The sequence below is a fragment of the Spea bombifrons genome, chromosome 3, assembly GCF_027358695.1.
Source record: "Spea bombifrons isolate aSpeBom1 chromosome 3, aSpeBom1.2.pri, whole genome shotgun sequence".
NCBI lineage: Eukaryota > Metazoa > Chordata > Amphibia > Anura > Pelobatidae > Spea > Spea bombifrons.
In genome coordinates, this window is record NC_071089.1 from 100,698,858 (window position 1) to 100,722,922 (window position 24,065).

Genomic DNA, 24,065 nt, shown 5'->3' on the forward strand with positions numbered 1-24,065 from the left:
GCGCGTTTCCGCTTCCTGTCCCACAAGTACTAGGCTCATCCTACACCATCCTCTGGCTGACGTGTCGCGGCCAATGACGTTCCTGTAAAAGATAGGCTGAGCGAGCCCCTATATAAGTGTTGTAGGAGGCGGTCGCAGCTTTCCCCGGCAGTCAGCGGATCGGGACACGGAGTGAGTCTGGGTTAAGGGCGAGAGTACCGGACCAAGTACTATTAACGGGGAGAGAGATTTGGGTGTCAGATCCGTGATAACGGGGAGTTTGTGTGGGGAGGATTGCGAGGTCTCTGTGACTGGCTGTGAAGAATCTGATCAGGGGGAGGGTGGCTGCTGCTTACGTGGAGTAAACATGGGGCTAAAGTACGTGCACCGGTCGGTAGTGTTACGTGTAGTAGCCTCGGTATTATGCCGCTCTGGGCTATTCAGAAAGGGGCTGACGGCTCTCTTAGCAGGATTTGTCCCTTCGGATGGCCGCAGCTGTTCTCTTACCCCATGAATACTCTGAGATAGCGAGCGTGTGCTTTATATGTGTACACATCGCGTACCGTAAAGCGTTGATGTGATTAGTATCACCCGACATGTTTCCCAGCTCTGTGATTTTTAGCCGTAACCCGCTCTGTATGCGGATATAGCGCGATGCACGCTGGGGCTGTAAGTGTATCCGAACCAGAGGCCCCGATGCCTTTAACGTATACGTGGATGATTGCACACATTCTTCAACCTCTCCTGAGGGCAGAAACCTGCCAGGCACTTCTCAGGCTCTCTTTGCTATTAGATAAACAAGTGGGACTGGAAATTAAGTACTATTTTAATGCTTCAGTCGCACCGTCATTTATATATTTATATTTCCTTTATATGATCCCAAGTTTTGCATGTAATCCGGTTCTATGTTAATGTTGCTGTGAATCAGATGAAGGGTTGCGCTGCAGCTTTCTTCACGAGGACTATAATGCCCCATACCCCACAGTGTCTTCCTGATCCTTGTCACGGGCGCTGTGACCAGGTACGGGCCGTCTGCCCATCTCTGATGTAGTGTTAGTGGGGATGTAAGATCTGTGTACGCGTCTGGTGGTTTTCTTGTTATAAATGTATACACTTCCCATTAAGGTAAATCGCAGGAAAGCACACAAGCGTAATTTGGGTTCAGAGGAAAAACACCGGTTAATAAGCCATATTATAGTTCGCTGCCAGCGGGCATTTATTGGCTTTTAATAGTTTTTTGCTGCTTAGCCGATGTAGCCCCCTCCCAAAAAACTTTCATTCCTTAAGCCAAGTTTTGGCAACAGAAGCTCCTCTGAGAGATTCCATATGGAAATACTTTAGAAAACTGTCTGCTCCACATCTGTACAATTTTCCAATATGGAGGGGGGTTATGTAGATAATGTTCAGTAACCCGGTTAGAGACGCAGTGTTAACGGTTTAGATGTGTAGTGTGTTGAGTACTAGTATATTATCGGTTACCAGAGTGGCCACTGGCTCGCAGCACGCCGCTTTTATCTGTAAACTTCCCGCAATCGGGATTTGCTGCTCTAGTTACAGGTTGATTTAAATGCTCGTGTTTCTTCCCCTCAATCGCTTATTTGTTCGCGGTCCTGAGCAAGTCCAGCGATGTCCCGAGTAAGGAGTCTGAACTGGTCCTGAAGTGGTGACGTTGGCATAGAAAGAGGCCTGGGGAGGGAGGGAGGGAAATGCTGAGTTAGGAGAGGGGGAGCTGAAATCCTCTAATCCATCTCGCAGCCAGCAGTCTGTGACGCAATCCCAGCCAGTGAAAGAGCCGACTGCTTGCTTGAGTTGTCAGCGAAGGGGTCTCTAGCTTGTTAAGAGCCCTTCACTTCTGTGAATGCTATACATGACCCATTATGCAAATATATTTACCTTTTTTAAAAGTGAGGTATCGCTATACAAATATTTCCCCGCTGTACTCTCGCAACGGTAGCTTCGCAGACTGTTACCAAACCACTTTTTAATTGTATTTTTTGTCTACATATATTTTTTGGGGGGGTCGTGTTTTTTTTATTCCTTTACGCCTTTACCTGTATATCCCATTGTGGAAAGTAGTCCAAGTGTTTCTCTCCTTATAAGTAGTGGCATAGTCTGGTAAGATGCTATTTTCTAGTCTGAACATGCGTGTGATGTGTAAAGTACCATTAATAATGATGTCTATTACAAGCTAGACTAATAGCCTGCTTATTAAAGTGCCTTAAAAGTAAGGCTTGCGTCTTGCCAAACCCTTCATTTGCAATTTGCGGCTTAAATGGGGAAGTTATTTCTCGTAGCGTTTCTTTGGGGTTTTAACACTTTTCTCGCCGTGTTGGTAGGGCTCTGATTCACTAATGTACTCCAGTTACTGTTTTCTTTTTGTACAGCGCTTCAGTATATGATTGTGCCGTATAAATGGAGTACCGTTACTTAATTCCACGGTGCAGCTCGTGTCTCCAGCCCGGATACCCCTTTTGTTCGGTGTGGTTGTTGGGAAGGGCAATTCATTCCCTGATGTTCTGTATGACTTGTCTTTGCTTGTGTGGTGCAGAGGTCACTGATAGTGTTTGTATATGGGAGGGGGGGATGGGACGGATACCATAGTGCCAATTAATCAGAATGTGTTGCGAGATGACAGTCCCACATCTGGAGGGCCACATCTCGGACGTCTCGTTTACTGACGAGAACTGTCCGCCATTCTTATTGTGAGGCCGGCAATAACCCAGAGTTTTGGGGAAAACGCTCCCTGCCTGCACTACCCTTGCGGTGTTTGATGCCTTGTCGACGTGCTTATGGGTAGTAAATGCTTTAATGCCGGCTGCCTTTTGAAGGCCTCTATAGATTCTCACCGTTAAGCTCTGTTCTGTCTCCAGAATGCTGTCCGGATTCCGTGCCTTCTCTACCTTTTTGTAAAAGTAGAACAGGAATATGTTGTGTAACATGTAGTGGCGTCCATATCGACCTGATTTCTTAGTACATAAACTGTTTTAATTTCAGTTTAGGCTGACTTCATTATTGTGCGTTCTTTACTATTTTCTTGTGATTTTCTAGACCTAGTACTGTGCAGATGTTTGATTTCCGATGCTTTGACATCGACCTGGAACTGGCGGATGCTCGATGTGATTAAGAGATTGTTTTAAAGTTCGGCAGAGCTCTGTATTTCAAACCTTTTCTCAATACACTCGGTGTAGAGATTCCCAGAACATTGCAAGGCTTGAAGGGGTTAAACAGCTGTGTTTTCTGTGGGACTCTGGCCCTTTAAGTTGTCCCTTCCCCCATACCGGTAATGCTGGCTGTGCTGAGGTGGCAGTACAGAGGGGCCTGTCCCTCTTAACCCCGCTCAATGCTGTAGGAGTGAGCCTCCTCCTCATCGTACATCACACCTGCCGACAGTCTGCCGGCCACAGTAACCCAGCAGTGGTCCGGCACACGGACCCCCAAATAAAACTTCCTCTCATCCTCTGTATATAGTGACTGGAGCCGCAGACAGTCCACGTGTCGATCAGATGTGTGAATCAAACTTCGGTGTCGCACAGATCGTGCTTTTTTTTTTTTTTTCCTTTTCCTCATGAGGTCCGTCCGAGTGATCTGATAAACCTATACTTTGTTTTTTTTTAATTTTATTTAACACGTACATTTCTGCTAAACGTTTAAGATGGGAATGATCATTTTAGAACCCATAAAATAGCCTATAGGTAAGATTTCTTTGTGTTGAAACGCTCAGCTCCGTTGTTGACCAAACAGGTTTTTTCTTGATTTTCCAGGCTTTTGCCTGCTTGAGTAACTTATGCACATGAGACGTACGCATGAAAAGCACCTAAATCTCTGCGTGTGTCTATAAATACGGTGTGTTTATACCCGTGGCCTGCTAATTAGTGCATTACTTGATACAACCTTTTTGATCATTGGGATGCAAGGCTCTGGGAAGGGTAGAATGCTTCTTGGGTGTGAGGCTCTGGGAAGGGTAGAATACTTCTTGGGTGCGAGGCTCTGGATCCCCGGCAGGATGAAATGTTCCCCATCCCGTTGGGTCCTGTGGCGACACGTTCTGCTTCTAACTGTCCAAAAAGGCAACTCTAGGGGGATTCCTACAAGCAAAGCATCTGTTATTCCCTGAGACTTCGGCTCTACTCCAGAGACACAGAAACACATCTGCATTAATCCTCGCGGTGCTTTATTGTAAGCAGTGGAGGGACGCCGCTGCGTGTTTATCCAGTCGTATTAACACTTGAAGTGCCTGAGCGGTGGCACATAATCCTGCATGGCATGTGTGCGCCGATGGTGACTTTTAATGCCAAGTAACCCCATCACAAAAGTTGTGGTTCGAATACGGATAAATTATATCGGCGCTTAATAGGTCAGTGGCACAATGAATAAAAACATGACTTTTTTTCCCCAAGTTACTTGTGCGGTAGAATTTTGGTAGATCACATGACCATGGTTAGTTTCATGCTGGCTTTCCAACATCTGGCAGGAAACTTTCGACAGTCTGATCAAATCTGGCTCTAGGAACGTCTTGCAGAAATGGGGCATGTAGACCATGGCTTTATGTGCAGCAGGTAGAAGTGTATGTGTGTAGGTAAAAGTGTGTGTATTTTGTAAGTGGTCCTAAAGATTGATCAGCCTTGATTCTTAAAACATTAAAAGCCGTTTTCCTTGAAGGTCCAAATGTGAGTAGGAGAGAAATGGAGAAATCCGTTCTAAAAGCCTTTGAACAACTGGCAGTCGCTTTCTCGTTGAAATAAAAATGGTCTTGTTAGGCTCAGGTTTTAGTGACTTTAGCAAGTAGTGGTAACTGAGCTGGGAAGGATTGCACATTTATTATTATTATAATTATTATTATTTTCATTGCAGAAGCTGGCAGGCTGATAGAAGCACTCAGCTCACCGGACGGACTTTCTGGCTTTTGACCCTTTAGCTGGTAAGTGCATCGTCCGCGTGGACTCGCCTAACCTGGTTCTGCGTTCCCGATTAGTTTTTTTGCGTTTCCAATGGGTGTAAAACGCACCGCGCCGGCTTAATGGAACACGTCGCATACGCCCCACATCAAATTAAGCGTGTCCTAGTTCCTGAATTAGCTGGCGATTTTAAACCTACAGGAGCTCTGATTCGGAATGTGGAAATGTTAATCGCTCTATAGTGTGCCTGTTACTATTTCGTTATGTAAGGTTTTAACCATTTTGATGCATGTATAATCAGAGCAGGATTGTATAGGGTGTCGGTAAAGCTAACATCCGACATCTCCACGGCAGCCACGTAAAAATGAATATAGGCGGTTAAGGAGATTAAAATGTTTGCATGCCTTCCCACCACGCTAGTAATAATAATCATTGGAAGGTTGTGCTTTAATGCCTAAAGGGGAAAATGCCTTAATCTGTGAACTCGTTCCCTTTACCATTGTGTAAATGTTATAATTATATTTGAATATTTGGCATCATTCCACCTCTTAAGCTTGATGTTTTGACATAAATTATCATTGATGATGGTGGTTGAACTAGCTATAAATCTGCTTTATGCATATGACACGATGATTTGAGGTTGGTCTGCAACCTCTTTATGCAGCATGACTCTTAGAAATGTCTATAAATGCTATTTACTATTCTTGGGTGCTGCCATCTTTAGGAGAAGTTTGCATCCATGCACGCATTTTACATATAGGTGGAACTGATGACTTCTAATAAGCTAATTGTAAAAGGGTGTATTTCAATGTCGGGAACTTATCCCCCCTCTTTTTTTTTTTTTCTTTTTACTGTTAATCCTAGCCCTAGCATACGCAGGAATTTAGTTGTCGATATTACAAGTGACAGGTTACTGAACTGTAAAACTGAGCACTGATATGACCTGCTAAGACTTTAATTTGGGTACCCTCACAAGCAATGGCTTTGTGACTTTCAGTGGTTACACGGATTTGCGTGGGACAATGAGCTCGGTGGCGGTTCTAACCCAGGAAAGCTTTGATGAGCATCGCAGCGGGCTGACGCAGCCGCCGGTCAGAGGTTTGTTACTTTTTGGACCCTGCTCGTAGATAATTCCTTGGCTTGATCATTCATGACATTCACAACTCCTTTGGTTCTTACAGTGGCTACTGTTGGAGCATCTGAGGATGAGACGGATCCCCCAACTTACAAAGATGCATTCCCACCCCTCCCAGAAAAATCTCTTGGCAATGAGAATCACTCCGAGCCCGCAGGAGCTTGGAGCAAGATTCGGCCAATCAAGTCTTCCGTTATCACTCAGGTAAGTTGGCGAATGGCTGCCGTATATTGGGCTAGTTGGTTTCTGTCACAGAATGAATGGAAAGCAAATTGTAAGGCATTATTTAAATGAAACTTAAGAATGGCTTATAGTGTAAACGGGCTCGTCATTACTTATGACGAAGTGATTAGCTCTCTTCAAACTGGAGTTCTTAATCTTTCCTTATCTTAAACAAAATTTTTCTCTTGCTAAAGAAAAACTTAAAGCAAGATGAACGAGGACTTTAATAATTGGAAGTCTTATTGTGACTTGATAACCGTATTTTCAAAATATTTTAACAGCACGGCAGTTCTGAGGCTTTCCAGGCGAGGGGGGGCTACTATGCTCTCAAACATGTACCAGTTATGGGCATTACTTTAACAATTACGTCTCTCCAAATGTCCATCTTTTTAGTATGACAGAATGTGCAATGTGTGAATATATTTTGAAAGAGCCGGCTTTTTTTATTTTCGTGATATATCCATCTGAGACTTGTGTAGTCAGCGTCGGGCACCTTAGAGAATGTGATCAAATCATAATAATAATAAAAAGATATTGGTCATTAAATAGGTGTAGAAGGGGTTAACGTGAACTGACCTCACTAAAGAAAACTTGGCCTGTTAATGCAATGCAAGATGTCCACAGGAAAGACTGGCAAATGTTCGATCACAACTGGAATCTTTACTACTGTTACTACCGGTAGTCCTTAAGAGCATAGTGTCTGATAGTGATGGCACTAGTTTCAGCACACGTACTATTTGTTAGTAAATTGTGGGGTTACCAGGTAGGTTATGTGGCTGGGAAAAGAAGAAATGTCGGTGCGCTAAGCTAGTCACAGGCTCAAATAATACAAATGCATAATACGAAGCCTACCAAACAGGTGTAAGCATGCTGCAAGAAACAGTGTATTGGTTATGTGGCTGCTTGAGAGAAAAATAAAAAGTTTGATACTGGCCATTGAACAATGTGCTGCAAATAGCGACTCAATCTACTGTTACTCCTTTCCTAGGTGTTCCATGTTCCCTTGGAGGAGCGTAGATACAAGGACATGGCTCAGTTTGGGGAGGGCGAGCAGGCAAAGATCTGTTTAGACATCATGCAGAAGACCGGTGCTCAGTTGGAACTCTCTCTGGCCAAGGACCAAGGCTTATCCATAATGGTATCTGGAAAACTCGACTCTGTCATGAAGGCTCGCAAAGAGATAGTTACCCGGCTGCAGACACAGGTATGAGTTCAAGCCTGCCGTGTTATTAGCGCCACATTTCTACTGTTTTAAAGTGTGTGTGTGTATAGATATAGATATAGATATAGATATATATTATACAATGTATGTGTGTGTGTATACATATATATATATATAATTTGCTAAAGGGAGTTGGTGGTGTGTCTGAGGGTTTGTTGCGGTGGGAACAATGTATTTGTGATGCTGATGCAACATCATTCCACCAAGACCAATTTAAGATGAGTCTGTGGGGAATTAAAATTCTGCATTAACCTTTTACTAGTGAGAATGGCTGCATAGAATTAAGGAGTAGAGATGTTTCCTTTTCACTATGATACAGAAGAAAGTCTAGTTTGTGTGTGTAGACCGCATTTTATTTATCACATGGAAGGCAGTAATGTTTCCTTACTCTAGTAACGGTAGTATAATTACGGGCAGCTGATCATAGCAATGTAGTGTAATGAAGAGAATAGCAGGGAAATGTAACACTTCTTGCAGTTATGAGAATGACCTTGACGTATCCTCAAGGTTCCACTTCTCCATTCGTATACTAAAACTAGATTTTTCTTAAATAGTCTCATCCATAGTGGCACAGACCCCGTGTCTGTTTATAAGTAGAACAGCTAATTCATGTTCGGTATTTGATTGTAATTTATAGATAAAGTGAGGGAAATTGGCACATTTAAATTGCATAATGTCCTAATGGATGGCTGTTACCAAAGCTTATTGCTTTCCTTAAGGATGACGGTATTGGTATCATTTTTAAGTGGCTGTATAGCATCAGTTAATGTATTTAATGTAATTCATCCCTTATGCAATATGCTTATACTGATGAGTATAAAATGTGGCTACCGGGTAGGAGCAAGCTGGCTGTAAGTATTGGGATCTCAGGTTTTTTGTTCCCGTTAAAAGCTTCATTCATCTGTAACAAGTCCGTGTTCCATGTTGAGAGCCTCATGTTCCCCTTTGATGCACTTTAATGTTTTGTTTACATTTGTTTTTAACTGAAACTATAAGTTACCGTGACACGCTAAAAAGAAAAGGCACTGTATGTTGCTCTGCTGCTGGCAATGTGATGTAGTTAACATAGTCCCTATGGGGGTATTTACTCCTTGAGATGATGGTAAAAGCCACAAAGTCCGTCCGACATCATTCTCTCAGGGTTATCTTATGGAGAGACGTCATCAGGAGCTTCCCTTCCCCGTTGTGTAACACAGGTAGCTGTGAAACTATGTTGCGCGTAATCGTTGACGTTTGTTTGGCCTCAGTGTGACTTAAGACCATGAGAATTGTATCATGGTAGCAAAGCAGTAATGTAGTAAGATGGATTTTTTTCCCCCAGAAATTCTGTAAGTTTGTCAATTCCCAGATTTCACTTTCTTTTTTGAGGTTTTTTAGTGTTTGCAGCTGCTAGTCCTACAAAATGGATTGTTTGGGTAATTTTTCAAGAATACTCACTGTTTTAGCTATATATTATACAGGAACAGCCAACTGTCGTTTAGTACTGTGCATTTTTAACTGTGTAGCTTTTGTTGGCACCCTTTTAGGTGGGCCATGCCTTAAAGCTAGTATTGGTACACCTAGAAGGAGCGTACAGCTGACTGGTTTCTTGTTGTTCTTGCTGTTTTCAGGCTTCTGCCTCAGTCGCTATCCCCAAAGAGCACCATCGGTTTGTAATCGGCAAGAACGGAGAGAAGCTGCAGGACCTGGAACTGAAAACCGCTACCAAGATCCAAATCCCTCGGCCCGAAGATGCCAGTAACCAGATCAAGATTACTGGCACCAAAGAGGGCATTGAGAAGGCGAGACATGAGATCCTGCTCATCTCAGCCGAGCAGGTAAGACTGGATCTTCTCCCAAAACCCTGGGGCCAGTGGTGTGCGTTTGTTTAGCATTCCTAGCTCGTTGCTGAGGTTTCCCGTATCGCTATGGTCATATCTGTTAAGCATCTCACTTCTACTTGGATGCTGTGCATTTATGATTTTCTGCTTCCTGCAGTGGGAGAGCCACTTTAATGTTTAATCAAATTTATTCTGCTTCAGCTATAGTTCATGAATGTTCCTGTGCTGCTTGTTAATTTTGTTTTTGTTCTGCTTCAGGATAAGAGAGCAGTGGAACGATTTGAGGTTGAAAAAGCCTACCACCCATTCATTGCGGGACCCCACAACAAAGTAGTAAATGAGATCATGCAAGAGACTGGAACAAGGATAAACATCCCTCCACCCAGCGTCAACAAGACTGAAATCGTGTGCACAGGGGAGAAGGAACAGTTGGCTCAGGCTGTGGCAAGAATCAGACAGATCTATGAGGAGAAGGTGAGCCTTCCCTGCAGTTTCAACATCTGCCATGCAGGACTATCCCTGGGCTTTCACGCACCCTGGTGAATTAGTCTGTAGCATCCACGTTCTGGAATGCTTGCTTGCTAACGTGGCAAAGAACCTGTTGATGGTACCACTCATCGATTTTAGTCTTTTAGCCAGCCTTTGAGGTTATTTATGTACAGTGGCAAGAAAAAGTAAGTAAACCCTTTGGCATTACCAGTGTTTATATATAAAGTTGTCTTAAAATATGATCTTCATCTTAGCTACAATAATGAACAGATGCAGTCTGTTTGAACACAATTTATTTTGTATTCTTGTCCATATTGAAAACAACATTCACAGTGTGGGTTGGAAAAGTATGTGACCCCCTAGGCTAAAAACCTCAACAACCTGGATTCCGATCAGCTTTTTTTTATGCAGCAGTTTTTAAAAGAAGAAATCTCAAGACTTTGTCAAGATTTGCTGATTTGCGTAGAGCTGGAAAAGGTTACAAAGTAATCGGTTTACAAATTTATCAGTCCACAGTTAGACAAATTGCTTACTCTCCTTAGAAGTGGTTGCCCAGCCAGGTTGACTCCAAGGGCAGAATGCTTATTGAGGTAAACAACTCTAGGATCACAACTAAAGGCTTAAAGGAACCATTGGAAGTGGTTAACATCTGTTTATGATTTACCGTATGCAAAACATTGAACAGGCCTGGAGTCGACGGAAGGACGTGGAAGCTGCTTGCTCTACACTTTGGCAAACTTCAGCCGAATACTGACACTCTTGACGCTCCACAACACTACTGGAAAGATCTTCTGTGGTCTGATTAAACGAAGGTTGAATTGTTTGGGAATAACGCGCAGCTCTGTCTGGTGTGAAAAGAGCACCACGTACCCACATGAACACATAACTGTGGAAGAAGCATCATGATTGAGGCTGATATGGGTAGCTTGCCATCATCAAAGGGGACAACAAATTTCCAAGTTTATCAAAGTGTCATGCAGCATAATATTATGTCTACCAGCTGACGCTCAGTATAAGTTTGGTGACGCAGCAGGTCAGTGTCCCAAAACTTCAAAGGAAATCTACTACAGAATGGCTTCAAAGAACTTTAAAGCTGCTGACTCAGAGCCCAGACCTTAGTCTATTCCAGATGCTGCAGAATGACCTCGAGAGCTGTTCACACCAAACATCCTAGAAACATGGCTGAGCTTAAGCCGTTCTGTAACGAAGAATAGTCTAAAATTCCCCCTGAATGTTGTGCAGGTCGGATCGACGATTACCGGAAGAGCTTGTTTGAGGTTATTGCTGCCAAAGCAGGTTTGACCCGTTACGCCAATGGTTCACTGTTGATTGTTTGATGGGTGTGTTCAATAGACATGCAAGGTTATCATTGCTTGTGTTATTAGCTTAAGCACATTGGCTATACTTGTGTCTTTGATGTAGATCACATTTTATTAACTATTAATGCCGAAAAACTGGTAATGCCAAAGGTTTCATTTACTTATCTAAGTTTGGGCTCTTTTTCAAAATGCTTCTCTTGGGCACATCTTGTAGACCATATGTTGTCCATGTAAATAGAAACAAATTGAAAAATGCCTGCCATCCTTGTACTAGTTGAAGGACTGGTTTACTTGTAACCAGATGGTAGATGGGTGATTCATTAATGGAGTAGTCTGTCTAACATGTCTGACTCTCCCTGTAGAAGAAGAAAACGACCAGCATTGCTGTGGAGGTGAAGAAGTCTCAGCACAAGTATGTGATTGGACCCAAGGGCAACAGTCTGCAGGAAATCTTGGAGCGCACAGGGGTGTCTGTAGAGATTCCACCCAGTGACAGCAGCTCAGAGACTGTCATCCTGCGGGGAGAGCCTGAAAAATTGGGCCAAGCTCTGACAGAAGTTTATGCGAAGGTAGGTTTTGTGTTATAAATGTATACCATTCAGTGCTGTCCTAGGCTTAATCCAGGGCATCTCCTCAAACTTGCTGCTGCGTTTGAGTGTGTCTTACATTCAATCTCCCCAACCACTCCATGAAGCAGTGGGATGCAGGGAGACACAATAGGGCCTCACCCTGGAACTAGTCTGCCTAATAATGCATTTTATAGAGTCTAGATGTATATTAGTCTTGTGTTTTGCTTGCTTGGAAACCTGCAGGATGAATTTAATAAAAAAAAATGGACATCTGAAATCCTGATATCTACCCTGATATCTACTGGTACATGTAGTGGTTCAACCTATCCAAATGGCAACTTAGATATGTCATGTCTCCTCTATAGGCTAACAGCTTTACAGTGGCCACTGTCTCTGCTCCCTCATGGCTGCACCGATTCATCATTGGCAAAAAAGGACAGAACCTGGCAAAGATCACACAGCAAATACCAAAGGTAAGCATCTAATATCTTTATGGTGCCGCTTGAACCAAAGGTAGTAACACCTTGGATGAATGAGCTCTGTCCCACACATCCTACCTTCCTTGCCGAATTTACAGATTATACATTTTGTAACCTGACGTACCATGGGCAACTATAAATTATTTTGTCTAAGGGAGTTCCTTATGTTGCACTGCATGGCATGTTCAAATCCTATGTTAAGGACACTGGCTTTAATATTCACTTATTTCGATTGGTGTCTCATACCTATTGCATTTTTGCTTCTAGGTGCATATTGAGTTTACAGAAGGAGAGGATAAGATCTCTTTAGAAGGCCCCACAGAAGATGTGACAATAGCTCAGCAGCAGATGGAAGCTCTTGTCAGGGACCTGGTAAGGAGCTGTAAATGTGTGTTTCTGGCTGCTGTTTATTACAATAATTCTCTCAACGTAACCCAAATCAAAGAATAAGTTTACTAAATACGATGCGCATTGGGCTTTTCTGGTGGACCTTAATGTGAAGCGACCTGCTCCCATTTGAGTGTATTTGTACATTACATGAGTATATATCCGCTACAGATGTCATAGTAACGGAGGCAACTGAACTGGAGTTTAATTTGGGTAAAGACATCCCTGTTAATATCAGACTTGTGATTATCTCTTTTCATATAGATTTCCCGTATGGATTTCACGGAGATAAATATTGATCACCGATTTCACAGGCATCTTATTGGAAAGAGCGGAGCAAACAGTGAGTGAATGGGGGGACACTTCAGGCTGTACCTCGCTCTAAGGGTCCTATTCACTAAATTCTGCAGTTGGACTTCAAACCGTGCCAATCCTGCAAGCTTCACTTACAAGAAGGCATGAGTGCAGCCTGCATAATGTGTAGTTTCCCCGATTAGGGTCACTCAAGAAATCTTGCCAGTTTACTGTGTATTAGACAGACAGCTCATGTTGCAGAGAAAGCTGGCATGGTATCAAGTTGATGGGTTGACATTGCAACTGTCCAGCAATCTCCTACTTGGTGAATTAGCCTTTCAGTGTGGTACCAGTTTGAAATTTGGTATTCTATTTAACACCATTCTACGCATCTCACTACAGAAGTGCATCCGTATGGGGCACAGATCAGCGTTCTAGACTGTAGGTTCAGTAGTCAAATAAAATGTCTGTTTTTGATTCAGATGACCTCTGATGGTATTATGTTCAAAGCTCAAGCTGTCGGACATAAACCTGGTAATACAGCTTTAAGCATCAATAAGCTAATGGGTTAGCTAAAATCAACAAATGCCACTTAACTATTAAGAACATTAACCCTCTTTTAAGAGTCTCAAGAACTTTCAAACCCCTTGTTTCCTCTAATTGAAGCTGTATTGCTTGGTACATATATTTATTATAAATAGTGTAGTTTAAACATGGTGTGTCCACTAAATGACACTTGGTGTTTTAGTTAACAGAATTAAGGATCAGTACAAAGTCTCTGTGCGGATTCCCCAGGACAGTGAAAAGAGCAATCAGATCCGGATTGAGGGTGATCCCCAGGGGGTGCAGCAAGCCAAGAAGGAGCTGTTGGAATTGGCATCTCGTATGGTAAGAACTTGCTGTACAGTTTGCCAGGGCTGGCTATCAGATTAGATAATTGCCGCTGGAAAGGAACCATTCGTTTTAGTACGGACTGGCAACAAAAAAAAATATAGCTTGACTTCTTACTATCTTGGAGCAGCTATTTAAAGTACTGTTTTAACAAACTAATAGATTGTAAACTTGAGTAGGATGGTCCTAACCTTTTTGTTTCTGTAAATCTCGATTGTGATGTGGTGGTCGTGTCCTGTTAACCCATTGTACAGTGCTTTAGAACGATGGGTGCTATAATCAACCAATAAAAATCCTGTCAACCTGTAGTTCTTATCAGAGTATACATATGCTCACGTTTAATCGGCTCTAAGGAAATGTGTACAATCATTTGTTTGTTGCCTGTAGGAGAACGAACGCACAAAGGATTTGATAATCGATCAAAAATTCCATCGAACAATAATTGGCCAAAAGGGAGAGCGAATCCGGGAGATCCGTGAAAAGTTCCCAGAGGTGAGTATACAGACCTAGCGGCTTTCTTTTTATTCAGTGCAGTCACACATCTGACATATTTGGTGCTTTTCTTAGGTCATCATTAATTTCCCAGACCCAGCTCACAAGAGTGACATCGTACAATTGCGAGGGCCCAAGAATGAGGTGGAGAAGTGTACCAAATACCTGCAGAAGATGGTTACTGAGATGGTAAGGAGACGGCCAAGGCTCTTGGGTCCTGTGTGAAGTGACACTTGTATTAACTAGATTTGTAAAACTCTGATGTGTATTCTCATGATCTTCTTATAGACAGAAAACAGTTATTCCATCTCAGTGCCAATCTTTAAGCAGTTCCACAAGAACATCATTGGAAAAGGTGGTGCCAACATCAAGAAGGTACATTTCCAGTCTTGAACCTTTCTGTACTTTCTAACTGCTTGAAAATGGTATATTAAAAAAAAATTCCTTTATCTCTTGTAGATCCGAGAAGAATGTAACACTAAGATTGACCTGCCAGCTGAGAACAGCAACTCGGAAATGATTGTGATCACTGGCAAGAAAGCGAATTGCGAGGCTGCACGAGAGAGAATCCTGGCGATTCAGAAAGAACTGGTTAGTCTTTAGTGCTCTTTAAAATTAGATAATCTTAGTTTTCTGATTGTGTGGCTTTTTGTGTGTTTTTGTTCCTGTGCCAGTGTCACACAAGCCTTCTAAAGCAAAGTGGGGTGGGGGTGAACTTTTATACTTAAGGGTTTTATAAAAAACCTAAGGATATCTTAACCAGGTTTTATACTCTTGGTGCATACATGTCATGCCAATTATTCCCAAGTACTGTGTAGACAGTAAACGTGACTATTTTTCTAGGCAAACATCGCTGAACTAGAGGTGAGCATTCCATCCAAGCTGCATAACTCGCTCATTGGAGCCAAGGGACGCTTTATCCGCTCAATAATGGAGGAGTGTGGGGGAGTGCATATTCACTTTCCCAGCGAAGGCTCGGGCAGCGATACGGTGATCATCAGGGGACCTGCGCAGGACGTGGACAGGGCCAAGAAACAGCTGCTGCAGCTTGCTGAAGAGAAGGTGAGCAGAACCGCAAGGAGATACCCACACAGTTGGCCATTGAAGCTGCTGGCATTGCATTTGTTTTATATTCTCCTTAGTGGTCAGTACGGTTGGGAGTGTTGGATAACTGCTTTAAATTACACCTTGGAATGCTTAGCCAGCATCCTAAATGGAGAAATGCTTGTAACCTTCCGAGATGTAATATTAGAGCTTCTGCAGCTATTGTTATATAGAAAAAAAACTTTTTAACCCCTTAAGGACAATGGGCGGTCCCTAAACCCATTGAAAACAATGCATTTTGAGCCCGTACATGTACGGGCTTTGTCATTAAGGGGTTAAGCCAGCTTATTTTTAACTCGATACTCATGTTCACATAACTGAGTGAAAACCAGAATGGACTCCTGCCATATAAACTGATTTTTCTTTTATTTTAAGTGTCTTACATGTTGCCTTTTTTGCTTGAGCACGCTACTGATACTGGAAGAGAGATTTCTTTTCTGTAACAGTAATCTGATTTTCTTTCAGCAAATAAAAAGCTTCACAGCCGAGCTCCAGGCAAAACCAGAGTACCACAAGTTTTTGATTGGTAAAGGTGGCGTTAACATCCGCAAAGTGCGTGACCAGACAGGGGCCCGCATCATATTCCCCACTGCGGATGACAAGGACCAGCAGATCATCACCATTGTGGGCACAGAGGTGGCAGTTAAAGAGGCCCAGACGGAGCTGGAGAACCTGATAAAGGGCTTGGTGAGACTTTTATATTACTAGTTTATTATGTGACTCCAACAGTGCTACAAATGTAATTATTTATATGGGAAACGTCATGTAAAGGGTTTGAAACTGCTTGTATAGATAAGGTTCCCTTGAGTGATCGATGACCCTTGTTCTGCAGGATAATATTGTTGAAGACACAATGGCTGTAGACCCCAAACACCATCGCCACTTTGTGATTCGCAGAGGACAGGTGCTAAGGGACATTGCTGAGGAGTATGGTGGCGTAACTGTCAGCTTCCCACGTTCTGGAGTACAAAGTGACCGTGTCACACTCAAAGGGGCGAAGGAATGTGTGGAGGCTGCCAAAAAAAGGATCACTGACATCATTGAGGACCTGGTAAGAGTTATAATCCTGCTCTAAATTATACACACAAATCCACACTTTTGTAATGGTGCTAGATTAAAATAGTCTAGGTTTCTCAATTTATGCCATAGAACTCTACTTCACACTTTATAGTACCTCACATTTAAGCTTACATGTCTACAAAACTGTTACATGAATTGGGGAAAAACAAGTAATGATAAAATCTGTGAAGGTAGTAGGTTCACCTTTAACTGATATCTTAGGTTTTGACCTCTTCCTCTGTTTTGTGACTGGCAAAAGCTACTATGTATTCTGAAATAAGTCATGGTTAAACAATCCTGCGATGATCTGTGGGTTCTTTTGTTCTCCCTTCGCAGGAGGCACAGATCACTGTTGAGTGCATGATCCCTCAGAAATATCATCGGTCCATCATGGGTCCTAAAGGGTCTCGAATCCAGCAGATAACACGGGAATATAATGTGCAGATTAAGTTCCCTGACCGTGAGGAGAATCCTCAGGGTGGTAAGTTTATTTATTTTTGGGTTGGAGGGGGTTAATTTGTCTCTTTAGTTTGACCCACAAAAGTAACCTTTACTCTGTAGTTGGTATGCTTTACATTTAATATTCTGCCTGTTCCGTGTTCAGCCCCCAATGTAGATTTACCAGCTCAAGAGAACGGCGAGGAAGCTCCAGAGCCTAAGGCTGACCCTGAATCCCCCAAAAAATGTGATATTATCACAATCTCTGGACGCAAGGAGAGGTGTGACGCAGCTACCGAAGCTCTGAGGGTACGTCGTGGTTTGAACTAAGATACATAATCGCAGTATAGACTGTTCTGTCTTGAGCTTGTGGTTCAAAGGTCCACGTGTCTAAGGTGTACCGTATAACCTTAAAAGATCTTGTTAACCCGTAATGTCTGCTTTTTAGGCTCTTGTTCCTGTCAGCATTGAGGTTGATGTCCCAAACGATCTGCATCGTTACATCATCGGGCAGAAAGGAAGTGGCATTCGCAAGATGATGGATGAGTTTGAGGTAGGTGACCAATATACATTCTACAATGACTTAATCTAAAGCATTTCACTGGCCCTTTGGGCTACTTGGGGTACTATACTATCCTTACAGCATATATCATCAAATTTGTCATACACAGCAAATGTTTGTGTGGATAAGCTATATCCTGTAACAGGGTTTGAGTGTTTTATCTGTTTTATTTCTTTATTTGGTGTGTACTATTCCATGATTACCTATTTGACCCAAATGTCCACGTGATAATTTGTGTTGGTGTTAATTGTCATGAGGTAATTTTTTTGAATTGAAAGTACACTGTAAAGGGCAAGTATGGACAGTTAGGCTTTGACCTGAATGGTAACTTCTTTGGGATGTGCTACACATAGAACTATTATATATCATATTCTCTCCTTCCTCAGGTGAATATCCAGGTGCCAGCCCCTGAATTGCAGTGTGACATAATAACCATCACTGGCCTCTCTACCAATCTGGAGCGTGCTAAAGCTGGCCTTCTGGACAGAGTGCGCGAGCTACAAGCGGAGCAGGAGGACAGGGTGAGTCGGTTCGATTTCCTTATTTGATACTCTTGTTTAGAATGTGGCATGTGTGACACTAGTGTGGAAGCATGACACTTTCATCATCTTAAAAATTGCATAATATGGTGTTTTTACTGCTGGTAAATGTGCCTCTAATCCTTGATTCTGAAGTTGGATTCTTACCTGCAGCAGTATAAATCTCTGGGAATTAGTGCCATATTAGGGCATATATACACTTTTAGTCACCATAGTAATCGGCTTCTGAATGACTTGTATGTGTTTTTTAATATCTTTTAGGCTCTTCGCAGTTTTAAGTTGCTGATCTCAGTAGATCCCAAGTTCCATCCAAAGATCATTGGCCGTAAGGGAGCGGTCATTAGCCAGATCCGCACAGAGCATGATGTCAACATCCAGTTTCCAGACAAGAATGATGAGAACCAGGTAATGTTTTGAAATCTCAATACTTTGGCAGCAAACCTGTAGTTGCAGATTTATTTTAGCCTCTGATGGGCTATATGCTCTTGTGTACCATTTTGGCTATTTCTACCCCTGAGTTAAATATATTTTTCATACATGGATCCCTAAATTTAGACTTTAATTTGGAATTGTTGATATTCTGTCTGTAAACGTTTGCAGTTCTATCTCAGGTTAAATATTAGTCTAAGCATCATGTTGTCCCTAGTACAACTATATCTTTGTAGATCTATTTAATTTGACATCAAACTTTCGACCCATCATATTCAGGATAGGCATGCCTGTTTAAATGCCTTCCCTGTATTAACACCACTGCCACTTTACTTTAAGGTTGCTAGTCAAGTGGCACAGCCTCCCAGCAGTAAAACCTTACCTTTAATCTGAGCCTCTTGTTTTAACTTTTCTCCTCCTTTGAAATATGCTTCTCTATACTGCTTTGTTAGAGCTTTTTGTACTTGCACCTTAGTTTCCTATTCAGAGGCTAGTGTCACTTTATGTTGGGATAGGTATGTGATCAAGTTCAGATGAGACAGTACTTGTTCTGCAGTTTGTGGGAGCAGTCCATTTTACCCCATTTATCGTTCATGCATTCAGAGCATTTATTTTATTTTTAGGATCAGATTATGATTACTGGTTATGAAAGAAATACAGAATCTGCCAGAGATGCGATCATGCACATTGTTGGTGACCTGGAACAAATGGTTTCTGAGGATCTCACCTTGGACCACCGCGTCCATGCCCGCATAATCGGCGCACGGGGAAAAGCAATACGCAAGATCATGGATGAGTTTAAGGTGAGTTTATTTGTGGCCAAGGCTTCGTTAGTCTGGCTGATTATCATTTTGCCGTGGTAGCTGTTGTAATATGATGTGTAAGAGTGGATCTTCATGTCTACAGCTCCTGAGTGTATAGTTATCCAGCACCCTACCAGTAATCAGCCAGTGAATGCTTGTATTGGTCGTTCAATAGCTTTGACTGCCTGCGCATAGCTTATACTTTTTTGTGTTTAACTACAACTGACATGGATTTAGTATTTCCACATTTTACTGCACAGCTTCAACAGCTTTTATTTTCCTTGAAAGGTGGATATCCGCTTCCCTCAGAGTGGCGCTTCTGACCCCAACTGTGTGACTGTGATGGGCAAACCCGAGGATGTGGAGGAAGCAATTTATCACTTGTTGAACCTGGAGGAGGAATATGTAAGTGTACTGAACTGGAATGGTCCTACGAATCAATAGACTGCTGCCAGTGTCCTTAGAAACTGTTATGGATGAGTTCTGAAGATGGCGGTAATGCTGTACTCTCCTAGGTTTGGTGCTATTGCCTCTCCCTGATCCTAGTGTGTGGGAGAGGAGTTACTGGCGATATATGCCACGTTATAACGCTGTAGAATGGGTAAACGGGACATAAGTAGTTTATAACATAGCAATTAGACATACAGAAACAGGTGAGGTGGGCCCTGGTGTGTAGATGTCTGCCTCGTTTACATTGTATTGGAGAATTTTCATTGTTGCCCAGACGTGTGCCTGCGTGAGTGCAGTATCCAGCAATATATGCAACCACTGCCTGGATCTTGTACCTTAATTTTGGAAACTGAAATCATTTAAGCCCAAACCTAATGGATAAGGAAGAGACCAAAATTATTGAGACAAACCGATCATTAAAATAATATTATGCATTCTGACACGCCTGTGAGTATGTGGAAATTAGGGCTGCAACAACTAATCGATAAAATCGATAATCGATAATGAAATTCGTTGGCAACGAATTTCATTATCGATTAGTTGAATCGATTATTATCGATTATAAAATGAGGGTTTTTTCAGAGCAAACGCTCTGAAAAATCCCCCTCATTATATAATCCGTTTAGTCTGACTCACCGTCTCACAGCAGCAGCTCCTACTTACTCCCCCTCCCTGTAATCACTGTGACAACTGGCCCCGCCCCTTCCTTCTCCAGGCCAGAACCACATGGCTGTGACACTCATCTAACTGTAAGTATATGTGTGTGTATATATATGTATATATGTATATATGTATGTAATATATATATATATATATATATATATATATATATATATATATATATATATATATATATATATATATATATATATATATATATATATATTTGGGCTACTGAAAGTTAGGGGAGGTGGGGGTTAATTTAGGGACAGTTATGGTTAGTGGGGTGTTTAGGGTTAATTTAGGGGCAGTTATGGTTAATTGGGTGTTTAGGGTTAATTTAGGGGCAGTTATGTTAATAGGGTGTTTAGGGTTAATTTAGGAGCAGCTGTGGTTAATGGGGTGTTTGGGGTTAATTTGAGGCAGTTGTGGTTAATGGTGTGTTTAGGGTTAATTTAGGGGATGCTGTGGTTGATGGGGTCTTTAGGGTTAATTTAGGGGATGCTGTGGTTAAGGGGGTGTTAAGGGTTAATTTAGGGGCAGTTATGGTTAATGGGGAGTTTAGGGTTAATTTAGGGGAATCTAAATCCTGGGGGCAGTGAAGTGACATATCTGGGGGTATAAGGCATATACAGTATATAAGGCATATGTGGGGAGGGCAGTGTGGCATGTCTGGGGAGGACGGAGTGGTGTATCAGGGTGTATAAGGCATATCTGGGGGTAGAGTGGCATATCTGGGGGTAGAGAAGTGGCATGTCTGGGAGGCAGGGTGGCATGTCTGGGGAGGATGGAGTGGGGTATCAGGGGATATAAGGCGTATCAGGCACAGTGGCAGATGTGGGAGGCAGCGTGGAGTGGCAGATGTGGGAGGCAGCGTGGCATATGTGGGAGGCATTGTGGAGTGGCAGATGTGGGAGGCAGCATGGCGTGGCATATGTGGGGAGGGCAGGGTGGCATGTCTGGGGAGGATGGAGTGGTGTTTCAGGGGGTATAAGGCGTATCAGGCACAGTGGCATGTGGGGGGTAGAGTGGCGTGGCATATGTGGGAGGCAGCGTGGAGTGGCAGATGTGGGAGGCAGCGTGGTGTGGTATATGTGGGAGGCAGCGTGGCATATGTGGGGGGGCAGCATGGCATGTCTGGGAGGCAGCGTAGCAAGCCTGGGCTCAAATGTGCATATATTGGGGGGCTGGTTGGGAAATAAAGACAAGAAATGTATTATCAAAGTGTTTTTATTCTCCTGTTTGTATTTAACATCATTTGTTTAGTAAATTATTTTAAATAAATGAAAAATTTACATTCATTTTTTTTATCCGATTAATCGATTAATCGAAAAAATAATCGGCCAACTAATCGATTATTAAAATAATCGTTAGTTGCAGCCCTAGTGGAAATACTACAGAGTATTTCATAATCTTCCCCCATCACATTCTAGATGACTGATGTAGCGGAGAGCGAGGTGATGCAGTCTTACATGAAGTCCTCTTCTCAGGAAGATAGCAAGCCCCAACAATCCAAGGGCTTTGTTGTCCGAGATGCACCATGGACAGCAGGAGGCAGCAATGAGAAGGTACGTTATTGTTTGCCTACGAGTGCAATAAATGTCAGGACAGCTGGGCACCAACTAGATGGTGGATGGAGAGCATGGTCTTTATAAATTTCAGGAGCCTTGCCATGTTTAGGCTATACAATAATTCCACCTCACACAGTAAGCCAACACCTTGAGCAAAAACGCTTGGCAAGTTTCATAAGGGGATACACGAATAGTCACGCTTCTCCTGATGTGGGCATTATTTACTAAAGCAGAGTTTGCCAGTTCCTGTATCCACTTTTAGACTAACTCAGTGAACTCCTTTTATGTATAGTTACAATGAGATTTACTTGAACCATACATTATTCAGGGCAGCATGGGTTTCTTCATAAATCTAAGAGATGATCTTTTATGATCCACAGCAATGTATTCACAAAATGAAAGATTAAAAAAAGCTCAACCCTATTGTGAAACTACCTTCTTACAGTATTTGCCATAATTATTTTTTCTGTTTAGGCTCCCGACATGACCAGCTCAGAGGATTTCCCCAGCTTTGGCGCACCAGTCGCCCACAAAACCTCTCCTTGGGGTCCCAAGAGGCATGGTGGTGGGAAAGGCCTCCTGCCTGCAGACATGTCTGCTTCCTGTTAATTCTCCAGTTCCTGTGTCAGATTCACTTGCCCCAGTCATCTTGTTGTTCCCCCTCTCTGCCCCTTTCCTCTGCATCCCAGGATTGTTTGTACCGAGTCGCTCCCGCCATTTCCTGCGCAGGGATTTATCTGGCACTCTTTTCTGGTTTCTCACTGACAGGATTAAATCTGCATTTCATTGGAAAATGTATATGTAACTGCATTCACGTGACAAGTGATGCAAAGTTATCTTCACACTTCCATCCAGAGCTGCTTCCATCGTGCCCCGCTCCTTCTGCCATGTTCACTTTCTGTGGTGCTTGGTCTCAGTGGTTTAACGTCATTTTACAAAGATTCTCTCCGTTTTTGGGACCTATATTCATTGTATAATGGGTTACAACTGCTTCATGTATTTGGATAAATGCTCGTTTTGTGGGAGAAAACGTGTCTGACATCTGGAAGTGTGCAGCCATACTTGGGGATTTTTTTCTTTCTTTTTACATATTTTGCATGAAATGCTGTTTTAAACTGTGAGCTTGTGGGTCCCATAACACTGACCTGCTACAGACCAGAATGTATTGTGAAGTGCCCTGTAACCCTTTCACTGCCAGAAAGCCACAGGGGATATATGCACAAGTGGTGGTTAAGAGCATGTCTGTCTCCCTCCCATCTCCTTATGCGGTTTTAATTAGGTTACAAATCATGTTCCCAGCTTTGGAGAAGCTTGGCATTTTCTGGTAGCAGCACTGAGTTTAACGTGCTCGTGTTACCGGTCAATTGGGCACTGAATGGGTTATAGAGCCTGTCTGTCCTTTCTTTTGTCCTTTTACCTCTGATGCCGGGGAAAGGGATAATCTGTTTTTTGTCATTGGATGGGGGAGGGGGGGTTATAGTTCCAAGGAGTTTGTTTCCCCCCAGACATCTCTCCTGCCCCCTTAACCCTCTTGGACATTTTCTTCTTACTGTGCCTCAGTATCAACTTCCTGTACACCAAGGTCAGGAAATAAACATCCTTTAAAAGCCACTGCGTCTTGTATTATTATCATCGTCATAATCGTTTATTTATATAGAGCCAACAATTTACACAGCGCTTCTTACGTTACATGTATCTGTTTATCTTAGTCTGTCAATCCTAGTTTTGTCATTCCCATTGAATATATTGGGTAAATAGGGCCCTGCTGGCAAGATCTTGATCTAGAGGGAATGGCGTGAGGAGAAACGGTTTTAGTGGTTATGCAAAAGGGCAGCTAGAACTGACCATAAAATCCATAATTTGATTTGTATGGAGTGTTGAGCTTTTACAGAAGTCTTGATGGGATAGGGCAATAAAAACCGAGACGTCATCAAACTTTTCAGCCAGAGAAAGTGTTTGTACCAACTGCCTTGAGCTATAAACTGCATATACAAAAAGAAAGGTTGGAATGCAGCACTCAGCAGTGAAATGGTGCATGAGCCAGGGTACCACCAAGTCCCTCAATAAATCCAAAATAAAGAAGCAGAGGCTCAGCACTCAAATGATAAGGTGAGTTTAAACTCACCTTTATCATTTGAGTGCTGAGCCTCTGCTGCTTTATTTTGGATAAACTGCAAGTAGCCATATTGGCTGAAGAGGACATGGAGTCTTCACGTTACATATGGGTGGAATATGCTTTAAAATGGGGTTCTAATAC

The 24,065-nt window shown here is 42.6% G+C and overlaps 1 protein-coding gene across 1 annotated transcript; it reads left to right on the forward strand.

Annotated features, from left to right (window-relative positions):
• The first annotated feature begins 79 nt into the window (after positions 1-79).
• HDLBP (high density lipoprotein binding protein) lies at positions 80-23,419 on the forward strand. The gene is made up of 28 exons (XM_053458585.1): positions 80-171; positions 4,831-4,897; positions 5,872-5,972; positions 6,056-6,213; positions 7,220-7,435; positions 9,064-9,270; positions 9,532-9,747; positions 11,444-11,650; positions 12,016-12,123; positions 12,397-12,501; positions 12,781-12,859; positions 13,559-13,698; positions 14,089-14,193; positions 14,269-14,382; positions 14,482-14,568; positions 14,653-14,784; positions 15,037-15,255; positions 15,763-15,984; positions 16,130-16,348; positions 16,693-16,837; positions 16,961-17,103; positions 17,243-17,347; positions 17,743-17,877; positions 18,157-18,300; positions 18,948-19,127; positions 19,416-19,532; positions 21,671-21,805; positions 22,283-23,419. Exons 3-28 carry the CDS (start codon positions 5,897-5,899, stop codon positions 22,415-22,417), a joined length of 3,849 nt encoding a protein of 1,282 aa, XP_053314560.1. The 5' UTR covers positions 80-171; positions 4,831-4,897; positions 5,872-5,896; the 3' UTR covers positions 22,418-23,419.
• The last annotated feature ends 646 nt before the right edge of the window (positions 23,420-24,065 follow it).